The 26,561-nt window shown below is 37.8% G+C and overlaps 2 protein-coding genes and 1 long non-coding RNA gene across 4 annotated transcripts in view; 1 reads left to right on the forward strand and 2 right to left on the reverse strand.

The window, feature by feature from the left end:
• LOC117148909 (sodium/potassium/calcium exchanger 4) overlaps positions 1-95 on the reverse strand; it is an 11,554-nt gene extending 11,459 nt beyond the window's left edge. The window contains exon 1 of the mRNA XM_033316619.1: positions 13-95. Within this exon, the coding sequence (XP_033172510.1) occupies positions 13-91 (79 nt within the window). The 5' untranslated portion in view covers positions 92-95. The remainder of the gene's footprint in view (positions 1-12) is intronic.
• LOC117148921 overlaps positions 1-16,611 on the forward strand; it is an 18,751-nt gene extending 2,140 nt beyond the window's left edge. Inside the window, exons 1-3 of one of the 2 annotated variants that reach the window (XR_004459951.1) lie at positions 14,009-14,026; positions 14,967-15,422; positions 15,661-16,611. This is a non-coding gene — a long non-coding RNA (uncharacterized LOC117148921). Of the gene's footprint in view, positions 1-14,008; positions 14,027-14,966; positions 15,423-15,660 lie in introns of those variants that run through there. The other variant, XR_004459950.1, reaches the window with a different exon arrangement.
• On the reverse strand, positions 16,578-20,017 carry LOC117148908 (protein suppressor of forked-like). The gene is made up of 8 exons (XM_033316618.1): positions 19,666-20,017; positions 19,210-19,485; positions 18,848-19,151; positions 18,356-18,547; positions 17,877-18,290; positions 17,713-17,820; positions 16,963-17,263; positions 16,578-16,905 (listed from the first exon to the last, which is right to left on the reverse strand). Exons 1-8 carry the CDS (start codon positions 19,977-19,979, stop codon positions 16,658-16,660), a joined length of 2,157 nt encoding a protein of 718 aa, XP_033172509.1. The 5' UTR covers positions 19,980-20,017; the 3' UTR covers positions 16,578-16,657.
• Positions 20,018-26,561: the final 6,544 nt, after the last annotated feature.

Below are 26,561 nucleotides of genomic sequence, written 5' to 3' on the forward strand. Positions count from 1 at the left end.
TTTGTGTCTCACCTTTGGCCTGAGTAACCGTCAAAAAGCTTCCACATAATGTAAAGAAAAGGCAACGCCAAAAGGTGGCAGTTTTGACCATCTCGAACTATAGTACTTATAAAAAAGAAAATAAATGGCTTCTGAACGTAAAAAAAAATGAAGAAAATACACGTGCTGCTGACACTTCGTCTTTGAAAATATATTTTAAAGCGCCGAATAGGGAAAAATTGAGCACACACGGTGAATGCGTAGCGGAGCGCCCGAACTCGATTCTTTGGCGGAAACTCGACTTTCGATGCGTTCGGTTTTCGAATTTTCGAACTTCCGTTCCCGGTATTTTGTACGAGTCGCTACTCGCTGGCAAACTCCAGCAAACCGTTTGGCTAGAATAGTATTGCACAACTAATAAAGCGGGGTCCGCTCGCGCCCGTCTTAATAATAAACAGCGACGTCGATGGTAGCGTTGGCAGAGGCAGCAGCAGTAGCGTCGGCAGAGGCGTACCTTCGAATTGACGGTTTTATAAAGATATCTCTATAGTACGTCTAGTCAACTCAAGTAAGTCGGTGCCCGTTGCCTGTTTTATGGCCAGTTGTTATACCTCCTCCTCTATGGCTCCTCCGCCGTTTTACCATATTTAACCTCCTTTCTTCAGCATGATTCATATTTGCTTTTTATTTGCCTATCAGTCGTGAAGTACCCCTGATAAGGGAGATCTCGTGTGTAATCCCCCCAAAGTTTTTTTTGCTTCGATATGCCTTTACTCTCACTTGCTGCTCGTAATTGTAATCTAAAGGGAAATTTATTGGCAAGTACATTAAATATATATTTTATTTGATTATGACAAATGGAGTTTTTAAATAAAGTTTGTGTAGTATTTATATATGGGCCTTTATAAACTTGTAATTAAAAACATATAAAGCGATCAGGAAAACATATAAAGCTCAATAGAGGAAAAAGACTTTATTCGATATTGCTGATGCGCGCCACCTGGCGGCTGTTACATTTATTTGTAACGACTCTCTGGGGTCAATGACCATCGTATGCATTGATTTTTACTGTTTCGCTAGATGTTGACTGAATAAACGAAAAATACCTTTTCCAAAAGAAAAATAAAATCGACAATTCAAAACTTTTGTAAAGGTGTTGCGTGACAGATTTTGACGGTTTGTAGACGTTAGAGTCGAAACAAACTTTCGTAGACTTCATTCTTAATATCTATTTTTATCCTAATATCTATTTTTATATTTAGTTTCTCAGATCTTGAAGTTTATACAACTCGGAGGGTTGTTCTCATCAACGTCCTTCTACATCCTATATAATACAACAAATCGAGTATACCCGTTTATTCTTATAGTAACCGGTTAAAATAGAATTGGTAATTGCCTTCAGTAAGAGAAAAGCAGTTTATAAGAAAGATTACAATAAAATTCAAGAGTCATTTTCCCAGAAAATCAGATTCCCGTTACTCAGCTAGTGTGAATGCGAACGCGAAATTTCATTATTTTTCTGGGATATCGATAGATATTGGGGAATAATTGACAAAAATTGTAAGAAATTTTCAAAAGAGTTTTGTGCGGGTTTGTGGGCGTCAGAGCGGGCGTGACAACATGGGTCAACAAACTTGCATTGCGTCTTAGTCTCTAGAATCTGTATGCTTAATCAACCTTCTAGCTTTTTTAGTTCCAGAGATCTCGACGTTCATATGGACAGACTCGGCTATTGATCCTGATCAAGAATATATGTACTTTATATGGTCTGAAACGCCTGTTACATACTTTTCAACGAATTTAGTATTCCCTTTTATTCTACGAGTAACGGGCATAAAATCAAGAGCCAGAATAGCGCCAAACCCACAACATATCACACAGTGGTATGTTGAAGTAAATGCCAATCCAGATAAGTGTAAGGAGGCCCCAAAATCTATGTAGGTATATAGTCGTAAATACACCAGTAATAGTTCTGATAAGACGGCAAAACAACAATTGGGTTGACATTTTATCAATCGTTTGCCAGTAGTCACTTACCGATTACAAACACATATGCACGATCCTCTGTTACTGATTGAATATCTGCTTTTAGGGAACGGTTCAAATCTTCTAGTAACAGAATAACAATCATCTGACCATATAATGTATATACATTTTCTGTCAGGACCAATAGCCGAGTCGATCTAGCCATGAAAACTGCCACTACAACAATTTTTAAAAATGTTTCGATTCATCTTTGTTTTATTGTTTGTCTTGCCAATTTCTATAGGTGTACAAAAAACACTTCGGCCACGTCCTTTATTACACCTACAAAACGCCCAAAACGGTAACGCCCACAATTTTATTTCCCAATATCTATCAATATCCCAGAAAAATTATAAAATTTCGCTTTCGCATTTCCCCGGGGTGAAAATGGTTATCGGGGAACGGGAAACCTAACTATAGCATTCTCATTTGTTGTATGTACACTGTATATGATCGTGTACTAAGTGGAATTTCATTTTTAGCTGTCAGTCAAGAATTTATTGTTTGAAATGAAAAGAAATTCTGTAAACACCTTAACAAAAAGTGTTAATGAACCATTAACTGTTGAGTAATTAAGAAAAACGCAACTTGCGATTTGCTTATTGGGCATAACGCATAGACTCTTTGTGTCCATTTAAAGCCAATAATTCTAAATTGTCTTCCGATTTGTTCGATACTTAATATACAGAGGTGGTCAAAAGTATTTACACAACGAGCTTTTTTTTCAATTAGTTGACAATTGAAAAAAAAGCTCGTTGTGTAAATACTTTTGACCACCTCTGTACATAAGTGCTTCATATTTAATATTAAATCTTGGCCTTTCTTTTATAATTTAACTTGTGAAAAATTAGCTAAATAGTGAAGTATCAGCTCTAACAAAAGGCAGCTTCATAGTCTAGTTCGTGGACTATCTGATACCCGTTACTTAACTAACATTAAATTTGTTGGGCGTGCAAGCGTTGGAGTGGGCGATGTAATGTAAATTGCACATGATTGCCATTCGATATGTATTTCATATATCATTTCAAAATGACCAATGTTATGACGTAGTTGCTTTTATATATTTCGTGCCTTTGCTTTCATAGATAATTTCATCCAATTGCAAATAAAAAATAATAAACTAATATTTATAGACATTCTTCAGCAAGTCGATAGCCAGCGCATTAAATCAATACGCGTTTGAATTTGATTTCGATTCAGATTTCGTTTCTCTTTCTGGGAATTTTTATTTCTAGGGGGTTTTGTTGGTGTTCATGACGTTAAAAATATATTTAGACGTCATGGATCTCAGCAAAACGATGGCGTAGAACCTGACAGGTGCTCTAAGAATATATATGTGTTGTTGTTTATCAGTACATTGATATATCAATCAAAAGGCGATAAAATAGCTCGGGCAGCTGCTCTACTCCAAAACACCAGCAATATTCGATTTTTTTTGGACAACTTAATGCAAACAGATGTTTTGACCATTTGATTTGATAAGATATTTTCATACAAAAGATTTGTACAGCCACGTGCGGAAGTAACATGTTGTTCAAATTCTTTGATGGCCGTTAAAAATACAAGAGAGAATGCTATAGTCGACTTCCCCGACTATCAGATACCCGTTAATCAGCTAGTGGAAATGCGGACGCGAAATTGCATAGTTTCTCTGGGGTATCGATAGATATAGGTAAATAAAATGAGAATAAACTTAAAAATTGTTCCAAAGTGTGGGCGTGACAGTTTGGCCTGTTTGTAGGTGTAAGCAGGGGCGTGACCAATGTGTTTTTGGTATACGACAGAAGTGGGAAGGACAAACAAGACAATGAATAGAAGGAAAATCAAAACATTTTTCAAATGTGTGGGCATGACAGTCGAAAGTTTTGGGCCGTTTGTGGGTGTTAACATTTTGGTCTACAGAGGTGGTCAAAAGTATTTACACAACGAGCTTTTTTTTCAATTGTCAACTAATTGAAAAAAAAGCTCGTTGTGTAAATACTTTTGACCACCTCTGTATGTCTCTGAAAGCTGCATGCTCAATTTTAACATTCTAACATTCTATATTTTCTAACTTTCATCGCAAAGGGCTTATGAACGTAATAAAAGCTTACTTTAATGAGCTAAAAAACTATCTTTTTAGATTAGATGAGTTTTATTATGGTTGCAATGCTTTGTATTGTTGAATTTTTAAGGAGGTCTGTGGTTTTTCGATTATTTACCTCCCTGTTTTTTCTGTGATAGCTGGGCATGTTTCCCGGATGTCATCCATGCTTATGCGGGTTACGGATTGGCGTAGCGGACAGGTGCATGTGGTTTTGGGATCAAGAAGATGTTTTTAGTTACGCTTGAGGGATCTACATATCTACTATATTTATGTACATATGTATTTGATTTGATTTGGTCGCTTCTTCTCGTCAGTTTTTCTTGTATTATGTTAGAAAAGCTTGTTGTGTGGCTGTTGCTTGTGTTGTATTGTTTTTGTACCATGTGTTGCATTTCTTTATTAAGGTTATGTTTTCTATTTGTAATTGTCGTTTTTGGGGTTTGTTTATGTCTTTTGTGCTGTCGTTGCGGGAGTAAATAAGTGACATTTTATTGGCTTATTTTTTGTTATATTGCCTGCAAATTAGTTTCCTTTAATTTATCCTGGGGTCCACAAGACTTTTATATTAGATTCTTTCAGTTGTGCTTGTGACCTGATTTTGTTGGGTATTTGCTGTTGTTGGATGTGTTGTGGACAGCTTCAAACGCTGCCAGGGAGGCAAACTTTCCTCTCCTGTTTATCACGATTTTGATAGCTTCAAGGGTTGCGATTGTTTCTGCTGTTATAATAGATGAGTAGGGTGGTAGGGAACCGCAATGCAGAGTTTCAGCTTCGGTGGTGATGGCGCATGAAATGTTTGAGTTTTGCTTGGATCCGTCTGTGTAGATAAATGTGTGGTTTTTGTAGGTTTCTTTTGTTTCATATAAACGTTTTTTATTTAAATATTTCAGGTGGAGTGTTGTCTTTTTTGTAGATGTGTAGAGATGTGTTATTTATATTTTCCGGATGTTTCCATTGTGGTTTTGCTTTGAGTAGTTTAATTGGTTTGTAGGGTATGTAGCGGAGTTGACATGTTTCTATTACTCTATCTAATGGTGAAGTTCGATTTTTCTTCTTGCTTTGGTTTTTTGGTATTTCGATATTTGTATATTGTTGGCTTTTATGATATTTTTAAAGAGTTTAACTGTGAGGTGGTCGCGTTTTTGTTCAATCGTTGGTACATACATATGTTGGTTTCGTACAGCAATTTGATCGTCGGTTTTGTGCGAAAAGCTAGCTACTAAGACTGAGTACTGCATAAAATGTAATTTTTAATTTGTTTCTTAATTTAAACATTAAGGGGAAATCGTCTGCATATGCACAAAAATGTATTTTCTTGAATTTTGCTATGACGTTGGCAACCTTTTTATAGGCGATTAAGAAAGGACTGCCGATATTGGTGATCCTTGTGCCGTTCTCTAGGGCATAGATTTTTAATGTTTTTGGTTCTACTTCTACTGTTATTTTTCTGTTTTTTGCTAAGTTTTTTAACATAATTTATTATTTTTGGTTTTATTCTATTAGTTGGTCAATTATTGATCAAATTCTCTTGCGAAGTCAAGGGAGATGAGTGAGGTGTTTGTTAGTGTTATCGTTGTTCGTTAGGAATCACCACAGTCTATTTGCTATTATTTTATCAAGTGTCGCAATTCGGTATTCGGGTCGGTATGTCAGTCTTATCCTTTTCGGGCTTAAGTAAAGGTATTGCGCTCGTTTTGTATGATTAAGCTATGAAGGTATTGTTCAATTTGGATGAGTATTCTGTTTTGAACTATTGGTGATGAGTTTCTTATCATAGGGTAGGTATTCTGCTAATACTTGGTGTTGAACCTTTGAGGGATTGAAGAGCTATGTCTAGTTCGATTTTTGGTATGGGATTTTCTCATTCTAGTGCTGATTGAGGATTTTTGGTTTGGATTATGTGTTTTGAATTCATAGCTGAAGTTCGTGTCTTTAGATAGATTCGACCAGTGCACTGGTTTTTTATGTGTTTTTTTTGGCAGAAAGTCAAAAATAAATTTTAACGGAATAAAAAAATGTATGGTTTCTTTATATTTAGGATAGTTTAATTAGATAAAAGCCAATTTTTACGTTTTTATGCAGCACTGGCTTATCGCCTACCTCTCAAAGACAGCTGATTGTTGATAACAGGCGTAAGACAAAATTGGCGGCAAATCATTTTGCAACATTTGTGGTTTATATTTCCTCAGAGAATTAAAAAAGTTTAAAGTGTTGTCATGGAAAACAGTAGCACAGGTATGTAGATTTCTAGTTCACAAATATTTTTGTGTATGTTATATGTTTTTGTGTGTTGTATCGTGTTTTGTTTATGTGCCTTTTTTACAGTCAACTTAACAAATGTAGCTGTGTTTCGTGGAATATAACTTTTGTATGGCAAACCACTTCAAAAGAATTTTAACGGCAAGTTATAGTTAACTAACATGTGTATAATATTATACAACTAGTTTCATATGCTCCCTTTTGTTCCTTTTTGAAAAAGTTACGTTTTTGTAGATGAATACTTTTTTGGGCATGCAGAGTTGCTAGACATTTGGAGCAAAAATTGTCGCTCTGACGATGCAGTTACGCAGCATATATTTAAAAAAATTCGTCATAATATTTTAAATGAATGTTGTATTTCATTAGTAAATAAAAAAGTAAAGTCCATCCTTGATTACAGGAAACATTTGCCAGGTTGCAATAGATCGTTAGACAGGTTGAAGAAAAAACACTTCAAATGGCTGGCATCTAGTATTAGTATAATCGCTGATTGGAAAACTCCAAACAAAGTTGGTCGTCCAAAACTAGTTTATGAAAGGGCTAGTGACCGACTTAAAAGAAAATTAGCTTCGGACCTTGCGGATGAAAATAATAATTCTGTACCATTACTCTTGCATGCTGCTTTAGTTTCGGCTAAAAAAGGAAATGAAAAGGACATGGCAGTTGTATTAAAAGCAGCTGGTAACAGCGATAATATCAATAATATAAAAAGAAAAATGTTCTCTTCTGAGCCCACACAAATGTCCGTCGACAATGCATTAGCCTTTTTATTTGAAAACGGATTTACAGAAAGCCAATACATCAATTTAAACGCATCGAGTATTTTGAGTATAAAGCGCAAGTTGAGTTACAACAACTCTTAAACCGCACAACTTCGCGGATTCTTGAAATGCAGTATGAAACTTTCAAAGCAAATACCAACTCGATGGAATGCCAATTAATATTTAGCTATGGATATGATGGATCAACTGGTCAGAGTATTTATAAGCAACGTTATGAGGAAATCGATGCTGTTTGTTACTACAATTGTGCCATTAAAGTTAGTAGACAATGAACAAAAAATAATTTGGATCAACAGATCGCCACAATATATACGGTTTTGTCGTCCTTTAAAATTGAATTTATTAAGGAAACACGAGAGCTTATATTAGCAGAAAAAGAAAACTTGGATACCCAGACTCGTAATCTGCACATATATTTGCATAAAATAGACAACATTAATATATTTGTAAAATATGTCGGTCAAATGACACTAATAAACGTTACCGTCTATTAGTCCTAAACATATTAACATGATGAAACTCTTGCCAATGTTGCCCGATTTGCGGAGCAAAGCCATCGCATTTATGAATGTGAATGATTTTAATTCAGATGATTTCACCATGCGTTGGAAGCGGTCATGATGATCATGGTGATTGCCAGGACATCGACGAGGGCGAGGAGGACGATGAAAGAGAACTTCTACAGAAAGATCATGTCCTTGTCGTTGGCAGTCTCGTTTTTGTTGGTTGTCATGCAGTTAATTTGTATTATTGGTTTTAAGCCGCTAGAGAGGCGTATGTTGCCGTGTTTGTTTGGATACTTGATGTGAATAAGGTGTGGATTTCCCTTTCCTTGTTTGAATTTTCTTTTCAATAGTGCGTTATCATTCCTATAAATTTGACTTACGTGTCTTTTGGCTTTTTAGGTTTGTTTCCTAATTTTGTGAAGTCGTGCTAAGTTTTTATTTCACCAGGTTTCTGTGCATGGTATTGTAGGGTGTGCGCTTATTTTGTTAATTATGGCTGCCTCTTTGTTTACGACGGTTGAGAAAGGGAACTTAACCCAGTTTGCTTTATTCATATTATTTTATTTTTATTTATTTTTTAATGCTTAGAGATATATCCCCAATAATGCCTTCTATTTCGTTTTTGGGCCCTTGGGCCAAATTCACAAAAAATATTGTCTGCAAAACAAAAAATCAGTACCGAGTAATCCCCCTGATATAAATAAGTGTAATCAGTCCCTTGAAGCGAGCAATCCACGAAGCTCTTAAAATCTGCACCAAGATGCCAGGTATTATCTTTAAAGCACCGACTCCTCTTTCCCCATCTCCGCTATCAGCAATCACGCAATCACTCCCACTACGCCACCACTGTAAAAAATAACCGTCATCTTGATCCCTAGCCATAAAGGTATTAAAGGAATCGAAAACGTGAACGCTGAAGCCAAAGCGGCATCCAAACGTCCATTAACCTATACACCAAACAATAACTGCCTTGTGAGTTATCATACCCACTTCCTTGAGACAAAACAAGAGACAATGCAATAGTCGAGTTCCCCTAATGGGAATGCGAACGCGAAATTTCATAATTTTTCTGGCATATCGATTGATATTGGGGAATGAAGACAAAGACGCAGCGCAAGTTTGTTGACCCATTTTGCCCCGCCCACTCTAACGCCCTAAAACTGGCCCACATTTTTGATAAATTGTTCGATATTTTTTTTTAATTTTATTATTCTTGTAAATTTCTAACGCTCTAAAGCCGCCAGGCCGGTCACGTCAACACTTTTAAAAATTTGTAAAATTTTTTGTCATTTTATTCCCCAATATCTATCGATATCCCAGAAAAATGAAGAAACGGGTATCTGATAATCGGGGAACTCGACTATAGCTTTCCCTCTTGTTTTGGAGTATATGTATGTACATATATATGTTTATGTTGGATGTTTTGGAGGTATATACATTAATAGTTACTGACCCAATTGCCGTATAGCAAATGTGACAGAAGAACCCAAGTTTTATATTATGAACACGTAATACAAATACAAAATGTAATAAACCCTTTTATATTATTAACAATGTGTAATAGGAAAGTTTATTTAAGTTTATTTTATTTTAAGCCACAGTCAAGTGCCCTCTTTCTCCCATTGTTAAATATAATATAATAATTAATACAGGTGGCACAATTCGGGGTGCTCCAAAATGGAGGCGACGAAAAGCTGAGGAATAATAATTGTTCTATGCAATATTATCTTCAGAATAAATAGCTTTTCAAGCAATCACAAGTGGACAAAGAAATTGAAAAACCCTTATCAATAATACTAATTATACTCCACCAAATACAGAAATATATTACCAATGAGAACGTGATACTGCAGTATCTCTATACGTTTGATGTCATAACATGGCTAATTGACGTCACCATGTGCAGATTGACTAGCGATTGCCGGAAACAGATTTGACACCTGTCCTCGAATCAATTAGCCCAACGCAATATATACTACTTATATATATGTAGGGGCTCAAGATAATGTATATACATATGTCGATCTGGCAAAGGACAACTTATTGCTAAAAGCTAAAATACTTATTATATTATATTTGTGCCGGGTATCTGGGTATCGGTAATCGCATCTATATAAGCAACGAGGTCTTAGGCACATGCTTTATGTATAATAACAAGTACGGAGTAAGCTATGCACATATATTTTATTAGCACTCGACTCTATTTTAGTACTTGTTTACCCCCAATTATTTGATATACGAATTTGTCTTTGATAGGAGAAGTTCCGGTCAAGTTCTGTTTTGCACTGAACTCTCTACTGGAAAAAGGATAAGATCTTCTATTCGTTAGCTAATTCCACTGGTTCCACTGGTGGATGGGCGTTGTTGTGAGTGTTTGAAGTAGTTTTCTGGGTGGAGTGTAAAGGGTTGTATTTTAACAATGACAGCGGAACAGAGCCGCAAGATTCAGGAGAGTTATAAAATCCCAATTAATAATTAACCCAAATCCAGTCCTTAAAGTTATTAGTACCGAGCCATTCAATAAAAAACTGAAAAGTTCAGATCTTTCTTTATTTTACGCCACTTTCACACATACCAATAATGAAAATATATCTCTATCACTTATTAAACAATTTAATTTTTTGAATCGTCAAGCATTATACGAAATCAAGACAGTCCACAGTGCACTGTGCAGTAATCGGTTAACTAAGTTAAGTAAAATTAATATCTTCAAACGGCCTTTTTATTGTCTTTTTTTGTGCGTATTTTCATGATTACTTAAACTTTTAGTTGTGTTCCTCAAAAATGCAGAGCTAGACTCCTTATATATTAAATTAACCATAGTTTTAAAATAATAAAAGTGTTGAGTTCAGCTGCGGAAATATTTTTTCTTTTTGGGTTAAGTTTGTGTCGTTTTGTCTTTTGTGTTTGTGCATAATCTTCCATGTCAATTTAACTTTTATTATATTAAACAAGTAATTATATCGATTTGTTTAAATTTATCTTTGCTTATGGAAGACGATTCAGAGCTCTGTGTGTTTCCACACCTATATATTTTTGATTTATGGTGCACAAATTCAAGTCATCAATATTGTAAAATGTAATATTGGAAATAGCGGACACATCCCTATAGTAACTGAATTAACTGAATGTGTTGAAAAGATTTGTCAAATATATTGGAGCTTCAAGCTGAGGGAGTCGAAACACTCACTGATGATTGTGTTAACAAATTTTTATTAATTGGAAAGTGGAGATTTAATGGAAGTACCGGTCTTAGCGAATATAATCAAAAGTCTTCCAATAATGATTTACAGGATAAAAGTTTATTTGTTACATCCTACGTACCTCTCAAACTAATTTCAAAGGATAACCACAGACCATCGTCAACACGTTACTGAAGGCCGGTACGATATCAATTTAAAAAAGAGACAACCAAACTTTCAATCGAAGAGGAAAAGTATTTTAAGGAAAAAATAAACCTTCTGAATCCAACTGAAGTATTTAAAAATGATAAAAAGGTAAAAGTTGAACATAGCTTACAACTAACCATGGTGGATGGGAAAATATGCAACGCCTTAAGTGAATCTTCGTCTATGAAATGTTATTTATGTGGAGCAAGTCCCACAGAAATGAATAACTTGGCAAAATGTATGAGAAAAGACGTAAAAACTGAATATTTTGTATTTGGTTTATCTCGACTTCATTATTAATTAATTACTATCATACTGTTTATTTTCATTACCTTTAATTAATAATAATTGCATCAATCTAACGTTTCCTCACTTTGTTTATATTTGTTTCTGATTATTTTGGAGTTTGGGGTTCCCTGGGGGAGGTATATTACGCCAAATCTTAAACATGTTCTTACCACATTTTAAAAATATTTTTTAGACCATAAGTTATGATTTTATCAGTCTTCCATGATGTATTTAAAAAAATGCTGCATACTTCTACGGGGTAAAGAATATTTTGTTTGGGGGGTTGGAGAGCCCCAATCTCAACCATTTTTTTCGCGTGTTTTCATAAGCTCTATTAGATGGCCGCCGCTCCATACAAGCGGAACCACTGTGCAGTGGAGCGGATGCGAGTGCAGCATTGGAATTCGCTGACTTGGCGTCTGGCTGATTTTCGGGCTAACTTGTATTGTAGATATGCCACTATGTACCGATTCGGCAATATGTATTTCGATCACTTACGTTCACGTTTGTTACTGAATCGGAGCCCTACACAGCCATCAGATTCCATCTGATGAGCGGGACAAAGCAGGGGATATAGAAATCTACTTGGATGGTGTTAAAGCTGCAACGATCTCAATGCAGTTCACAAAACTTAAGGGATGGATCCAGAAAAAATTAATAGGTAAATAGTAATCCTGCTACTGGTCTTTCGAGCACAGGGCACCAGCTATATCCTCTTTCGGGCGAGACTATAATTGTAGAGACTTTCTTTTTTTTGTATCATATCTGCTAATTACCCTTTCTGGATATATTTCAAGAGAATTTATAAATTTTCTTCCTCGCTTTTCCACTAGATGAGTTACGATTACGAGGAACTCTTGCAGATGATATATTGATTTTAGACAGAAGCTTCTAACGCAGTAAGGAGACACTTAAGTCCATTCAAAGTATACATACATATATATTCTTGTTCATTTATTTTTTGAATAATTTATTTAATTTTTTATTATTTTTTTAAAAGCTAACAATTAATTAAATTAGGAGCTAGCAAATTAATTAGAGCTATGACAGCAGAGGCCTTCAGTTAATGTTTCATGCAAAATTTGATGTTCCCTTGCTTACATTTAGATAGATAAAGTAATCTTGTTAAGGTTACATTATATATGGTGGTACAGATTGGTGATTTTAATGTATTTAAGGATATATAATTTGTTTGATGGGATTGGGCTGGTGTTGTTAAAAATGTTGCTTCTTTGGGTTCTAAGATGGATACAGGTGGACAACGGGTGTTCCAGTGATAGGTTGTCGTTGCAGAACGGTCAGGTTGTCTGTTCGGTTTGGTTGAGGTGTGTGCCCGAGTTTCGTGTGATTTTTATTTGTTCTCCTCGTGAGATAGACAATTTTGAAAAGTTAAGAAAAAGGTAGCTGTTAAGATGATTTTGGTTTGATGTTTGATGCCAAGTTGAGGTTTTGGCGATGTTGGTTAGGTTATTTCTTGAAGTGTTCTTTTTTGACTTTTTAGGGCCTCTAAAATGGCTTGAAGATCTGGTGTGAAGACTTAAGTGGAGTGGGGTAGGATGTGCCGTTTGATAGGTTCGATTTAGTAGGTTATAGCGAAGCCGGTAATTTCGTTTGTTTGAGATCCATATGTGTAAATGTAGGCATAGGAAAGATCGTTAGTTTGCTTATTTGTTAATAGTTTCCTGAAAAATTGTGGGGTCGTGTTGTTTTTGTTGAACTTAGTGAGTGTTGTGTCGATTCTAGAAAGATTGGTGTTCCATGCAGGTGAGATTTGCCGGCATATTTATATAGAGTATACGGGTATACTAGAGTTGTTGAAAAGTCTGTAACAGGCGGAAGGAAGCTTTTTCGACTATATAAAGTAAATATATTTTTGATCAATATCAATAGTCGAGTCGATCTAGCCATGTACGTCTGTCCGTCTGTACGTAGGAATGTCGAGATCTCCGGAACTAAAGACCTAGAAGGTTAAGATTAGGCATACAGATTCTAGAGACAAAGCCACAACGCAAGTTTGTTGCCCCATGTTGCCACGCCCACTCTAACCCCCCTCAAACCGCACAAAACTTCCCCGCCCACACTTTTGAAAAATGTGTTGACATATTTTCACATATTAGCCTTATAAATTTTTTATCGATTTCCAAAAAAAATTGTTTTTGCCACACCCATTCAAGCCCCAACAAACCTAAAGGAACTGCACCGCCCACACTTTTGAAAAATTTGTTGATATTTTTTCATATTTTTATTTGTCTTGTAAATTTTTATAGATTTGCAAAAGGAAATTATAACTTTTTCCCACGCCCACTCTAACGCCCTAAAAACTGCCACGCCCACATTATTGAAAAATTCTTGTATATGTTTTCATAATTTAATTAGTCTTTTAAATGTCTATTGATTTGCCAACAACTTTTTACCATGCTCACTCTAACGCCCTAAAACCGCCAAACCGGTCACGCCCACACTTTTGAACAATTTTAAAATATTTTCTCCTTTTATTCCTCAATATCTACGATATCCCAGAAAAATGAAATTGGGTGTTTTCCATCTATTTCTGTTAATAAAGTGTATTCGTAGTATTATTAGCGATGTAACGTTCTGTATTTGCATGCTCTCAGATAGTAAATAGCATTTGCATTTTGTTGGTGAGAGGAGCAGTGCCCCAGAATATACAGCCCAGTCGAGTATTGTAGAGAGAATAGGTTTAAAGTTAAGGTTAATTAATTTTTTGTTTTTAGATTTTATTATGATGGTAAAGTCGTCGAGTGATGCGTAATTTAATAGGCTATTGTGAAGAGAATGACTAAAAGGTCGGAGTTGATGTGCATAAGATTTTTTCTATTAGTCATGTAACTTTTGATGTAGTTTGTTATTTTACGTCCAGTTTTCCAAGCTACTAGTTGCTCTAGGATAGAGTGCATCCAAAGAGACTAGAATATTATTATTCTCGTATCTACTAGAATATTATTATTCTTGTGTCTTTATTCGAAATCTAGTTATATTATGGATGTATGGTTTCTCCTGGATATAGCTCAAGATAGCTAATAGGTGGTCTATTAGAAGTAGACTGTCTGTGGCCGATTTCCCTTCCTTGAAACCAGTTAAATCCACAACAAGATTAGTTTCTCGTTTAATACAAATACAAACAGTCTTTAAGCTATAATTGTATCCAGAATTTTTGATAAGCACGAGTTCAGTGGGATAGTCCGTTCGTCTGATTTTGCAATTTGTATTATTAGAGTGTTTTTGTATGCCTGGGGCATATATTTGTTTAGAATGTTATTTATTTTGGAGGTTTATAATTCTATCTTTTGTTTTCTTTTGTCCAGGGTTTATATCATAGTATAGCTGATTCTGTCCAGTCCAGGTGTGTTAGCTTTTAGTGTGTTTAGTGCTTCTGAAAGTTCTAGATGTGTTAGAGGTTTTTCTTTCTTTTAAAGATTATTTGTACATATTAAAACAAATTCAATTCAAATTTGTATAAGATTCGTATTGCATCCAAAATATGATTTTTCAATCACGAAATTGATTCATAAAAAATACAACTTTTACAACAAAAATACATCTATCAACTTTTCATCTTGTCTCCAAACCTAGAACTTACAATTGAAAGGGTAAACACCAATAACACTATCCTTTCCTCTTCTGGTTTTAGGTTGCACTCTCCCGCGGATAGGAATCGATGAGATGCGGAGACAGTGTGGCAGGATTTACACTTGGTATTGCGCCGGGGAGCTGTATGGCATTGAATGATCATTGTGCGGGGAGCGTCCCTTATGCGCTTTCTCCGAATGACGAATCGGATCACATGGACGTGTGGCACTCCGACTGGCAGGCGCCTGAAGCTGATAGCAATGACGGAGCCAATCCTGAGGATGACCTCATGCATGATGTGCTAGCTGAGCAGCGCTCAAATGGCGAGGATAATGAACTTAACCATCAGCTTGTGCAGCAATTAAATTTGTTGAGGACTCGGAGTATTTGCGTGATCCTGGAGAATTTTTATTCGTTGCGGTGGACCAGAAGAACCTGTCAAAAATGATTGCAGCACGCCAGAAAATTTAGAACAGAAGCTAAAAAGCCCAAACCAGTTCCAGATTCTACAATGCAGGTTCAAGTGCTTCCCAAAATATTACCTTTATAGGAATGTAAAAACATGTGATGATTTGTGGTGAAAAATAATTTTACCGTATTAGTTTTTGATACCTTTGGTATATGACTATTGGCTTCCTCACTTTTGAATATTTCTCCCTGTGCATAAAGTAGTCGCCTTCGTCACTGCGTTGAATATCACAGTTATAAAATGAAGATTAAACTTATTCTTATCGCAATTCAATCTTCTTCCCCAGGAGGTATCACCCGTTTTAGAGGGCCAACGTCTAACGACCCACCATATACACCGCCTGATCGATTTGTACTGCTCGGAGCATCGTCTCTGGAACCAGTCGCATTCCTCAACATGGAGCTGTGCCGCGACTCCTGGAGTAGGATAACGAATGCCTGGAGTACTTATTGCTGCCGAAGCTTCGGCGTGACGGAAGTTCGGATACGCGTCTCGACGCTGTGTCAAAGATTTCCCAAGCAAAGGAAGCGCTAGGAGGCGGACTGTGAATTGGATGATATTACCAAGTTTACGCATTTTGAACAATTGAGCTTCCTGTGCAAGCAGCAATCTTTATAAAAACGGCATCGTCACTATGCCCGAAAGAACAGCCGTCTACTACAGCTTTACGAACAATATCCGGTCCTATGGCACAATGCACACAAACGGGTTCGATGTGACGCTCTCCTGGGTCTCCAAATGGCATCACGACTTTCGGGGATTAGCCTGTCGCCCGTGGTTATCCAGCGACGGTTGCAACCGCTGCGCAAGCGATATCGACTGGAAAAGATAAGCTATCTGCAAAGTGTGGTGGAGGGAAAGTGTTCGAACCCGAATTTATATCCGGGTTCGAACACTACACGGAAATGGAGTGCCTGCACAAGCACATCGAACCTTATGTGTGTGCTGTTCGTAGAAAGATTTTTGAGAATGTAGTAGGTCACCAAATCCATGTGCAGAGCAACTGTGAAGTGAAAAAATTGGGTAATGCTAAAAACCAGGAGATGGGAAAACGCATAAAAGAAGGGCTAAATGAAGAGAAGAAGTTGGTAACCGAACACGCAGTTGATTTCTTAAAGGAAAATTTGAAAGTACCACAATGGACAATGATGCCAAAGGCATGAACGCAAATTCCGAAGCACCTTCCAACAAAACGAAACCTAATTAATGTGGTTTGCTTTATTGGATTTCTTGTAAATACATAAATTGAAAGAAAAAAGTGAAAATATGTTTTTTAACGTTCCTTAATTAGACTTGGCGAAACGCTTTAGCTGCCGCAGGCGATATATATCGTGGGAGGGCGGCACAGCGGTCTGCAGCTCGTCGTCACTATCATCGCCTCCAGGCAGCAGTCGTCGCCGGCGCGGTGGAATGGCCGTAACACTGTGCTGCACCCCCGTATACGTGCTTGTGTCCACGATCCAGTGAACCGACTTAGCCAGATCGAAGATCTTAGGCGACAATTCGTTGTCTCCATTCGGTTGCGGTGCGGCTAAGTAAGATAATTGTTCAAAGTAAATTGAAGGGAATTTCAATCAGGTACACTCACAGTCCGGAAGATTGAGACGCATGAAGATATCGAATAGTAGCTCTACGCTAACGAACGGTCCACGGAAGGAGTTCGGTGGAGGCAGGGTGGCGCACAAAGCGGCCAGAGCTGGCGGTTGCGGAAATACACCACCTGCAAGTGGATGGGCACCAGGATGAGCACATGGACGCGGCTTAAATGGAATCATCTGGGAGAAATCTGGACGTGGCAGCGGTGGCGTTGCCTCGCTATCTGTCTCGACCTCTCCGGTGTTCTGGCTTTGAGCTCCACCACCCACCTTGTTCAGTATAATGCCCACATTCTGCAAGAACGAAGGTGATCGAAACGAGAAAAGTAAGTAAAGGTAAACATTTTGTGAAGCATGTGCCAACAAAAAAGAGCACTATACTGACAGAGCGATTTATAGGTAAAATCGTACTTGCATAGACCAAACAAGATCCTATAAAAAGTATTGTAAAAAAGTTCGGCTATCCCTTTCTTGTTCGCACATATAAAATAAAATAAAATAGTCGTGCTCTTTCATTTCAAATGAGTTCCTACAAACTGTCTCAAATTGGAAACATTTTAATGAATGTAATCAATTTTCAAGAAATGTCTTCAGACATTCAACTGTTATGGCGATTACTACACGATCACATGTTATCGTTTGTTGTAGTATAACAAGAAATTCCAATTATTTCACGGTTATGGATGCTAGCTTGTTTTGTTTGTTTATGTTTTTATAAATAAGTAAATTCGGCGGTTACGCACCTCAGCATATCCTATTGACTTGAGCTCGGTGCTGGTGCAGGGGTAAAGGTCCAGAAATTTGTAGCGGTCAACCAGCTGGGCGGTCTCCTTGCCCTCATACTCTTTAAGCTTTAGACAAAAATTATTATAAGATATTTATAAAAAAAAAGTAGTAAAAGACGTACGTTCTCGAAAACGGCACTACGGCGACGTTCGACCTTAACGATGCTGGAGAGATCCCCAATATTAGACTCGAACTCGAGGAAGCGATTCCAGACCTCAACACTCTTGTGCGGCGACAAACCACCTGAACTAAGTACCCGTTCAAACAGGACGCGCGTATTATTGTCCTCGTTTAGATGGGACAGGTAGTCAATGTAGCACATCACATACTCTGGACTGCCACCAAAACGCTTCAATCCCAGCTCGAAGATGCGGAACGCAATTTCTTTGTCCTTTGAGCAATAGTACTCCATCAAAGCAGCGGCCACGAAAATGTGATAGCGCGACCTTACGTCCTCTCGAGCTTTCTTAAAAATGCTACGGGCCGACTTGATCCCCTCAGCACGACGGGCGAACTTCATGTACTGAACATAGACCTGGAGTATTCCATTTCAATGGTATCAAATATTTGATGAAACATATTCAATATGTGTGTTCCTACCAATGTGGGATCAATGTCTGGCAACTGTAACAGCTTGTTGTACATGGAGTGCACCTTCTCGTACTTTAGCCGTCCTTCTTCAAAGTCCGCATAGGCAAAATATAGCAACGCATTTCGGTTTAGCACGCCGTTTATAGACCGCTCCAGTATATTAGCGCACTCGTCCGCAAAAATCTTGGCCGCCTGGACGTCCTGCAACGTTTTAATAAGGAATTAAACATGTAAATACACAAAGTTCGACTTAGTTATAAAGAGTAAAACGCGTGCGGCCTGGCCAGGGGCAACGGGGCAAGCCACGGAAAGGCATCTGTGTTGTGCCACTGCGTGCTCCCTTACCCGAGGGGCGACACTTCTCAGCAAACAAGAGACTATATTTGATTCGTTTTTGGTTTTGACCTTTGCCCACCACCAAGCAAAGGGCATAACCCGCTCTATTTGATTCACTACAGTAACGCAGAGAATAGGTGAAATGTTTTCAACACTAGTACGCACGCCTTTCTCGGTGAGCACGCGAGCACTGGTGTCCAGGAATTGGGAAGCCTGGTGCCACACTGCCGGGTGGTGGGTGAGCACCAGCAAACATTGCTCTGTGGCGAACATGACGCGACGGGTGACTAGGGCCGTATCTTCAGTGCGCAACGGATTAGACTTCTCATACGTGATAAAGCGCTTCCACAGCTCCACTTGCTTCACCTCCTCCTTTGTGAGTGTGGGCGGGACGGCTGGCAGGTTGCGATTGAGACCCTTTGTGTGGTATTCCAACTCTTTGGCAACACGACGGGCGTTCATGTAATCCCTGGTTTAAAGTGGGAATTTAGAAAGAACATTTAGCAAACGCTGCGTGTAACACTCACTTAGATCGCTCCAGACTCATCTTCTCTGATATAATAGGGTTTATGTTTTGCTCGAATGCGATATAGTCCTTCCACAACTGCTCGATGCCCACGATAGGTGTGACTACCGCCTTTTGATATACGCGGCGCACTGCTGTGATCTTCTGGTTCTCAGCATAGTTGCCCACTGCTTCAACGCCCCGCAGAAAGTATATGTAATCCTGCCAGATGCTGAACGAGTGTAGATCCATGCCGATTTTCTCCAGTGCAAAATCATAAGCCTGGGCCATTTTTTCTCTGAGGACAGAGTTAAGTCCAATAGAATAAGCGTGTCAGAATTAAAAACATGTTGTGCATCGAAAAAACCAATATGCTTTAAACAAAAAAAAATTATTCTTTCGCTGCATTGCAAGTTTTGACAAAAATTATAATAGTTTCTAAGATTTCAAATTATGTTAAATAAGGTAGAACAGTTACTTGTGAGTGCTTAGACCCGACTTGGTTTCCTTCACGTAGGTAAGATAGAGCTTCCATAGGTCGATGTTTAAAATCTTGACTAGGCAGCGTTGGAAAAGTTTCTCTACGCGTTCGTAGTACCGGCAGCGCATCTCCATCTCAATGTATAGCTTCCAGTACCGAGCGGTTGTCGGGAACACATTAACTAGCGACTCGTAAAGGCTGCGTACTTCGTGGATTGGCCGCGTTTGGGCCTCGCGGATCATGACACTCCAGGACTCGATGTCATAGGGCCGCAGCTCCACCACTTGCTGAGCTCGCACCAGGCGCTCCATGCCCCATTCCTTGTCATCGATAAGTAAAACTATGTTGTTACCATCCAAACCGCTTAAAACTGCCCCGTCCACACTTTTAAACAAAATGTTTTCTCATTTTATTCCCCAAAATCTATCGATATCCCAGAAAAATTATGAAAAATCGCGTAAGCATTCACACTAGCTGAGTAACGAGTATCTTATAGTCGGGGAACTCGACTATAGCATTCTCTCTGGTTTTATTATTGGGGAATTGTTATAGTAACATTTGAACAAAATGAAAAAATGTTCTTCGGCGTTTGAAATTGCACAACAAAACTAGGCACATTGCGAATGCAGAAAAAGTAATTTTTACATTGCTTTTTTATATCCAAACCACCCAGATAAATGATGGAAAACAACTCGATATAAAACTTTATTTGTACAATTATTTATTTCTCGTTACATTTCCCAATTATAATTTTCCAATTATGATATAACATGTCTTTGATTTACTGCCTCTAATAGCAATAAAGCAACAGGCTTTGGCGGCTTTAGGGAGTTAGAGTGGGTGTGGCAAAGTTTTTTTTTCAAATCGATAGATCGACGACTAATAAATTTATGAAAAAATATCCAAAAATATTTCAAAAATGTTGGCGCGAAGCTTTCGGCGGTTTTATAGCGTCAGAGTGGGCGATATAAATTTACAAGACTAATGAAAATGTAAAAATATCAACAAATTTTTTAAAAGTGAGGGCGTGGCAGTTTTGTGAAGTTTGTAGGCGTTAGAGTGGGCGTGGCAACAGGGGTCAACAAATTTGCGCTGCGTCCTTGTCTCTAGAATCTGTATGCTTGTAGCTAAATCTCAACCTTCTAGCTTTTATAGTTCCTGAGATCTCGACGTTCATACGGACAGACGGACAGACGGAAAGACGAACACGGAAAGACGAACTCGGCTACTGATCAATAATATATATACTTTATATAGTCGGAAACGCTTCCTTCTGCCTGATACATACTTTTTAACGAATCTAGTATACCCTCTTACTCTACGAGTAACGGGTATAATTATCCTAACGCTTTTTTCTTATAAAGTTGCTCATGCTCAAGATCGCGGAGTCAGAAAATATGAAGTAACGAAAGACCCCTTACTAGACTTGCACCAAGAATGCCATACAACGATTAAAGAACACTGCAATATTTATATAATTTATTTATTTATTTATTATGATAGATAGAATAGTTTACAAAACTAGACTAACTTAGATAGTATAGCATTAGCTACGGGGCTTACAGCTATATTTATTTACAATGTTTATTTACAATCTTAATTTAGTTAATATCTAATTTGGTAACTAATTGCTGGCTTGTTATGTACAAATGCCTGTTTTGTTTTTAGATTTTGTGGTATAATTTAGTTTCTTTGAGGAAAAGTATGAGTTTTTGTATGTTATCTGGATTGGGTTTGCTAAGAAGGTCTAGAGGGTTGGTGTTGTTAAATATATCTTGCTTGGTTTGTAGGAGGGATGGGCATGAGTTTAATATGTGGTTTAAAGAAATATCACCTTGGCAAAACGGACAAGTTGGTATTGAATTGGGATTTAGGTAGTGTTGGTGGGTTATGTTTGTGTGTCCTAGTCGAAGTCGTATTATTTTTATTTGGTCGAGTCTGGTCCAATTTGGGTGGGATTGTTTAAGGTAATCGCATGTGTGTGAGGTGTTCGTGTTAATAGATTGGTACCATGGACTGCAGTTTATTATGTGTTCTTTCTGTTTTGTCGCAAGGTCGGCTTTAAGGTGTTTTTTTATATCTGTGGTATTTATGTTTGGGGTGAGGATAAGTGGCATACTGCTTGCTGATTTTGCAGCTTGATCGGCTAGTTCATTTCCTTTTATTCCTGAATGGCCAGGAATCCACATTATTTTAATTTTAGGTGCGTGTTGCGTTATTAGCGATCGTATTCTGCTTGGGTAAAAGCTGTTATTATTTGTGTTTTGAATTGAATCTACTGCGGATAGGGAGTCGGAACAGATAATAAATTTGCCTCTTCGGTTTTTAGTAAGTTCTATTGCTTCTAGGATGGCGATTGTTTCGGAGGTGAGGACGGATGAATATGGGGGCAGTATGCCGTATTTCAAGACGTCTGTCTCCGTTGTAATGGCGAATGATATTGTGTAATTAATTTTTGAACCGTCAGTGAATATGAAATTATGTGTTTTGAGGTTATTCTTTGTGTGTTCGTATAATTTTCTGTATTGGTCTGGAGATGTTTGTTCTTTCTTATGGATTCTAAGTGACGTGTCTATTAGATTGGGGAGGGTCCATGGTGGTCTGTTTTTATGGAGTTTTATTGGTTTGTAGGGTAGATTAAGTTCTAGGCTAAGCTTGATTGTTCGGTCTATTGTTGATGTTTTTTTCTTATTAGCTTTTTTAGGCTTCAAGAACTTATGTATTGGTGTGTTTTTGGAGAAGATTAGGTTTTGGGATAGTTTGGCTATTTGAAGGTCTCGTTTCATTTCTAAGGGGGGAGTATTCGATTCGTAAAGTAAGTTATTTATTGGGGTAGAGCGATAGGCGCCGAGAGCTAGACGGATAGCGGAGTTAAATGGTGTTTTTATTTGGTTTAAAATGCTTTTGGGAGCATGGCCGTACAGAAACAAACCATACTCTAGTTTGGCTATAATTGTTGCTTTTGCGACATTAAGTAGTGTATGCGTGTTGCAATTAAATTTAAGACTAGATAGGCATTTTATTATATTTAGCTTGTTGTGTAGTTTGGGTAGAAGTAGGTTTATGTGTGAATTTGTATTTGTTGTTTAAGGTCATTCCTAGAATTTTTAAGGACGTAACGCTAGGAATTTGGATGTTGTTGCAGCTTATCTTGCATGTGCAGTGACGTTTTCTGCATATGTGGAGGTGTTGACATTTGGATAGGGAAAGCGATGCCCCTGAGTAGGAGCACCAATTTTCTATATCGTCGAATAGATTGTCTAAGTTGAAATTTGTATTTGTGTTTTTGTTGAAATTTATTATAAGGAAGAAGTCGTCGGCATATGCATTGAATTTAATTTCTTTATGTAGGGATATGATGTTGGATAATTTATTGAATGCTATGAGGAAAAGTATTACGGATATGGGTGAACCTTGGGGGATTCCGTTGAACAGGGGTAATGGGTTTGATGTATGCGGACTGACGCTGACAGTTATTTTTCTGTTGCTCATGAAGTTTTTAATGTATTTTATTATTTTGGGGCCCGTTTTCCATTCCTGCAATTGCTGGATTATGGAGTGCACACCTACTCGATCGAAGGCTCTTGAAAAATCAAGAGTGACGAGGGAGGTGTACATTTTTGACTTCGTTATGAGATAGTCTACATAGAGTAGACAGTCCGAAGTCGATTTGCCTTTTTTGAATCCGAATTGTTTGTCGTTAATTAGGTTGTTATATGTCACTAGCCACCAGAGTCTTTTCGCAATTATTTTATCAAGTATCTTAGCTATACAGCAGTTGAGGGAGATGGGTCGGTATGAGGAAGTTTTCGTTTTATCGGTGTTTGGCTTAAGGATTGGTATGATTAGGCTTGTTTTGTAGGCTTGAGGTATGTGGCTATTGAATATTTCATTAAATAGTTTCGTTATTCGGTTTTTTGTTGTGTGGGAGCTATTTTTGATCATTTGATACGAGATTCTATTTAGTCCTGGAGCACATCCTTTTAATGTTTGTAGTGCTGAGCTAAGTTCTAGATACGTTATGTTCTCTTCTATGGTTTGGGCTATTGGAGAGGGGGTGTAGAGATGTAGGTTGTTTCTATATTTATTGTTCCGGAACTCCTCTGAAAAGTTCCAGTCGCCGGAGAGGTCAGAGAAATGTTGTGCGAATATGTTAGCAATTTCGTTGCTAGCCAATGTAGTCTCATTATTTACTGGGTTTGTGATGGCATGAATTTGTTTTGCTGGGTTAAGTCCGCAGAAGCGTCTTATATTGGCCCATATTTTGGATGAGGGAGTAGTGGGATGGATGGTTGAGGTGAAAGAGCTGGAAGCTTCTTTTTTCCTCTTTTTTAGTTCGTATCTAAATATTGCGTTTTTGCGTCTATAGTCTAGAATGTTGTCAACAGTAATTGTGCGGTTTAATTTTTTCCAGGCAAGTTGTTTTTCTTTACGTAATTGGTCGAGGTGTTTGTTCCACCATGGAACCCTGTATGGATGTGTGTTAGGTGAGGTTTGTGGGATGGAGAGGTTTGCGCTATATAGGATGATTCTGTTGATTAGGGCGGCTTCTTTGTTTACGTTGTGGGAGGTGGGGTATTTCTTGTTGGTTTGGTGGGTAAGAGCGTTGAACTGTTCCCAGTTGGCTTCTTTGAGTTTAAAAAAGGGTCTGTAGAATTTTTGTGGATTGGTTGTTGGGAATAGTGTTGTGATAATAGGGAAATGGTCGCTACCGTGAAGATCGTTTAGTATTTTCCACTTGGCGTGGGGGGCTAGGATTGGAGAGCAGAGTGTGAGGTCTATGTGTGTGTATGTGTTGTGTGTTGAAAAGTGTGTGGGAGATTTGTCGTTTAACAGGATAAGGTGCATGTTGTCAATGAATCTATGAGTTATTTTTCCTCGTTTATTTGTTGTTGGGGAGCCCCAGGATGGGTGCCATCCATTAAAATCTCCCGTAATTAGAGAGGGTGTTTGTTGAATGTTAAATGTGTTATGGAGTGTCTGGTTAGTTATGTTTTTGGTCGGAGAAATGTATGTGGAAAATATGTTTAATTTAAGTTTAGATTCTATATTTATGGCTATTGCTTCTATATCGATTGTTATGTTGAGGACAGTGTGTTGTATTGACTTATGCACTAGTAGTGCTACGCCCCCAAATCTGTTGGTGGCAATATTTGTTAATAGTTTGTAGTTTATTGGGGTTGGGATGTTATTAGTGTATTGTATATGGGTTTCTTGGAGGGAAATTATGTGAGGGGAGTATTTTTTGATTAGAATAAGGAGATGGCTGTAGTTGTTTAGATATCCTTTTAGATTCCATTGGATTATAGTTAGTGACATTTGAGAAAAAATTAAAGCTTATAACTTACTTAAAGGTAGTGTTAACGGTTAGGGTTTTGTGTAGAGTTTAAGGTTCTATATGGATTCGCTGTCGCTGTTGTTAGTGTGTTTGTTTTTGTGGGCTTTGGCCTTTAGTTTAGATGCTTTAAGGTTTATGGATAGGTTATTGGACTTATCTTTCGGGAAGATTTTTATTTTTAGGTCTTCTGTGAGTTGTGATGAGTATGCCGTAGATGGTTTTCTGGTAGGTGTGTAGTCGGTATCCATGTCTTCTAGTTTGTCGTAGCTGTGGTGGTGGTGGTGTTGGTGTGGTTGGTTGGATAGTAAGGTTGTTTTGGCTGGTTCAGTTGTTGGTGTCTTAGATGAAGTGTTTTGTGCTGCTGATGTGGGTGTGTGGTGCGGATTTTGGTGTTGTTGGGTTGTATTATTAGGTGAATATTAGGTGACAGAGTGTTTGTTGTCCTCTGGGTTGTGCCGTTTGTAAGTGTTTTGGCATAGGTGTTTTTCGTTTGGAAGCCGTGACGTTCGAAATATATGTGTTGGGCCGTTTTATGGTCAACTTTTTGTGTGGTTTTAATTGCTGTTAATTCCTGGTTTTTTATGAACGTAGGGCATTTGCGGTCAATTGGGCTGTGTTGATGGTCAAGTTCTGGGTTATTTCGGCAATTTAAGCAGTTTTTTTCGTTTGTGCATTTTTCTCCGTCGGTTGTGTGTTTTGTTTCAGAGCAATTGATGCAAGTTTCTACACTTTTGCATATGGGTGTTGGATGACCGAAGCGGAGGCATTTTTTGCATCGAAGTGGGAGTGGGATATAGTCTCGTACTCGGACTGTTTCGTACCCGATTCGTACTATCTCGGAGAGCTTATGCGATTCAAAGGTTATAATTATAAGTCCAGTTTCAACTAATGTGATGTTGTTGGTGTCGGAGTTAGAGTTGGGGTTTTGCCGTTTCATTATTTTTTTAACTTCAGATACTTTTTGTGGTTTTAGTTCTTGTAGAATTGTGTCTTCGTCGATGTGTCTAAGGTCGTTACAGTAAATAACTCCCTTAGAGAAGTTTAATGTTTTATGTTCACTTGCTGTTACATCCACATCTGCAATTTTTGTTAGTTTTAGGAGTTTTCTGGCTTGTAATTCATTTTTGGTTTTTATTAGCAGGTTGCCGTCTCTTGTACGTTTGCATCCCTCAACTTCTCCTCCACAGGCAAAGTCCACCGATTTTTTTATGATGAATGGTGAAGTTCTTTCGAAAGAGTTGTTGTCATTTCTTTTAATAATTATAAATTTAGGTTCGCCTAATTGGGATTGGTATGTTTTTGAAGTGATTTTGTAAATGTTTGGTGGGTCTGTCATGATTGTTGGTTAAGGGCTTGAGCCCGGATTAGCGGTATTGTTGTTTTTGTTGTTAAGTTTTTTATTTTCTCTTTGTGGTTGATATTTGTTTATCAAGATTTTGCTGATAAGAGTTTTGGGCTTACGCGAAGCGAGGCTTTAGACTGAGTGGCACGACTTATCTCTTCGGAGGTTGAAGTGGTACTGTATTTATATAATTAAAAGTAGTGGTATATAGCG

This window comes from Drosophila mauritiana, chromosome X (genome assembly GCF_004382145.1).
Source record: "Drosophila mauritiana strain mau12 chromosome X, ASM438214v1, whole genome shotgun sequence".
NCBI lineage: Eukaryota > Metazoa > Arthropoda > Insecta > Diptera > Drosophilidae > Drosophila > Drosophila mauritiana.

Bases quoted from the DNA above. Each gene is read 5' to 3' on its own strand.
- LOC117148908 (XM_033316618.1), bottom strand. From the start codon at position 19,979: ATGGAGCGCCTGGTGCGAGCTCAGCAAGTGGTGGAGCTGCGGCCCTAT. The intron at 19,152-19,209 runs GTGAGTGTTACA...ACTTTAAACCAG, and splicing joins ATGAGTCTGGAGCGATCTAA to GGATTACATGAACGCCCGTC. The intron at 18,291-18,355 runs GTAGGAACACAC...GGAATACTCCAG, and splicing joins CAGACATTGATCCCACATTG to GTCTATGTTCAGTACATGAA.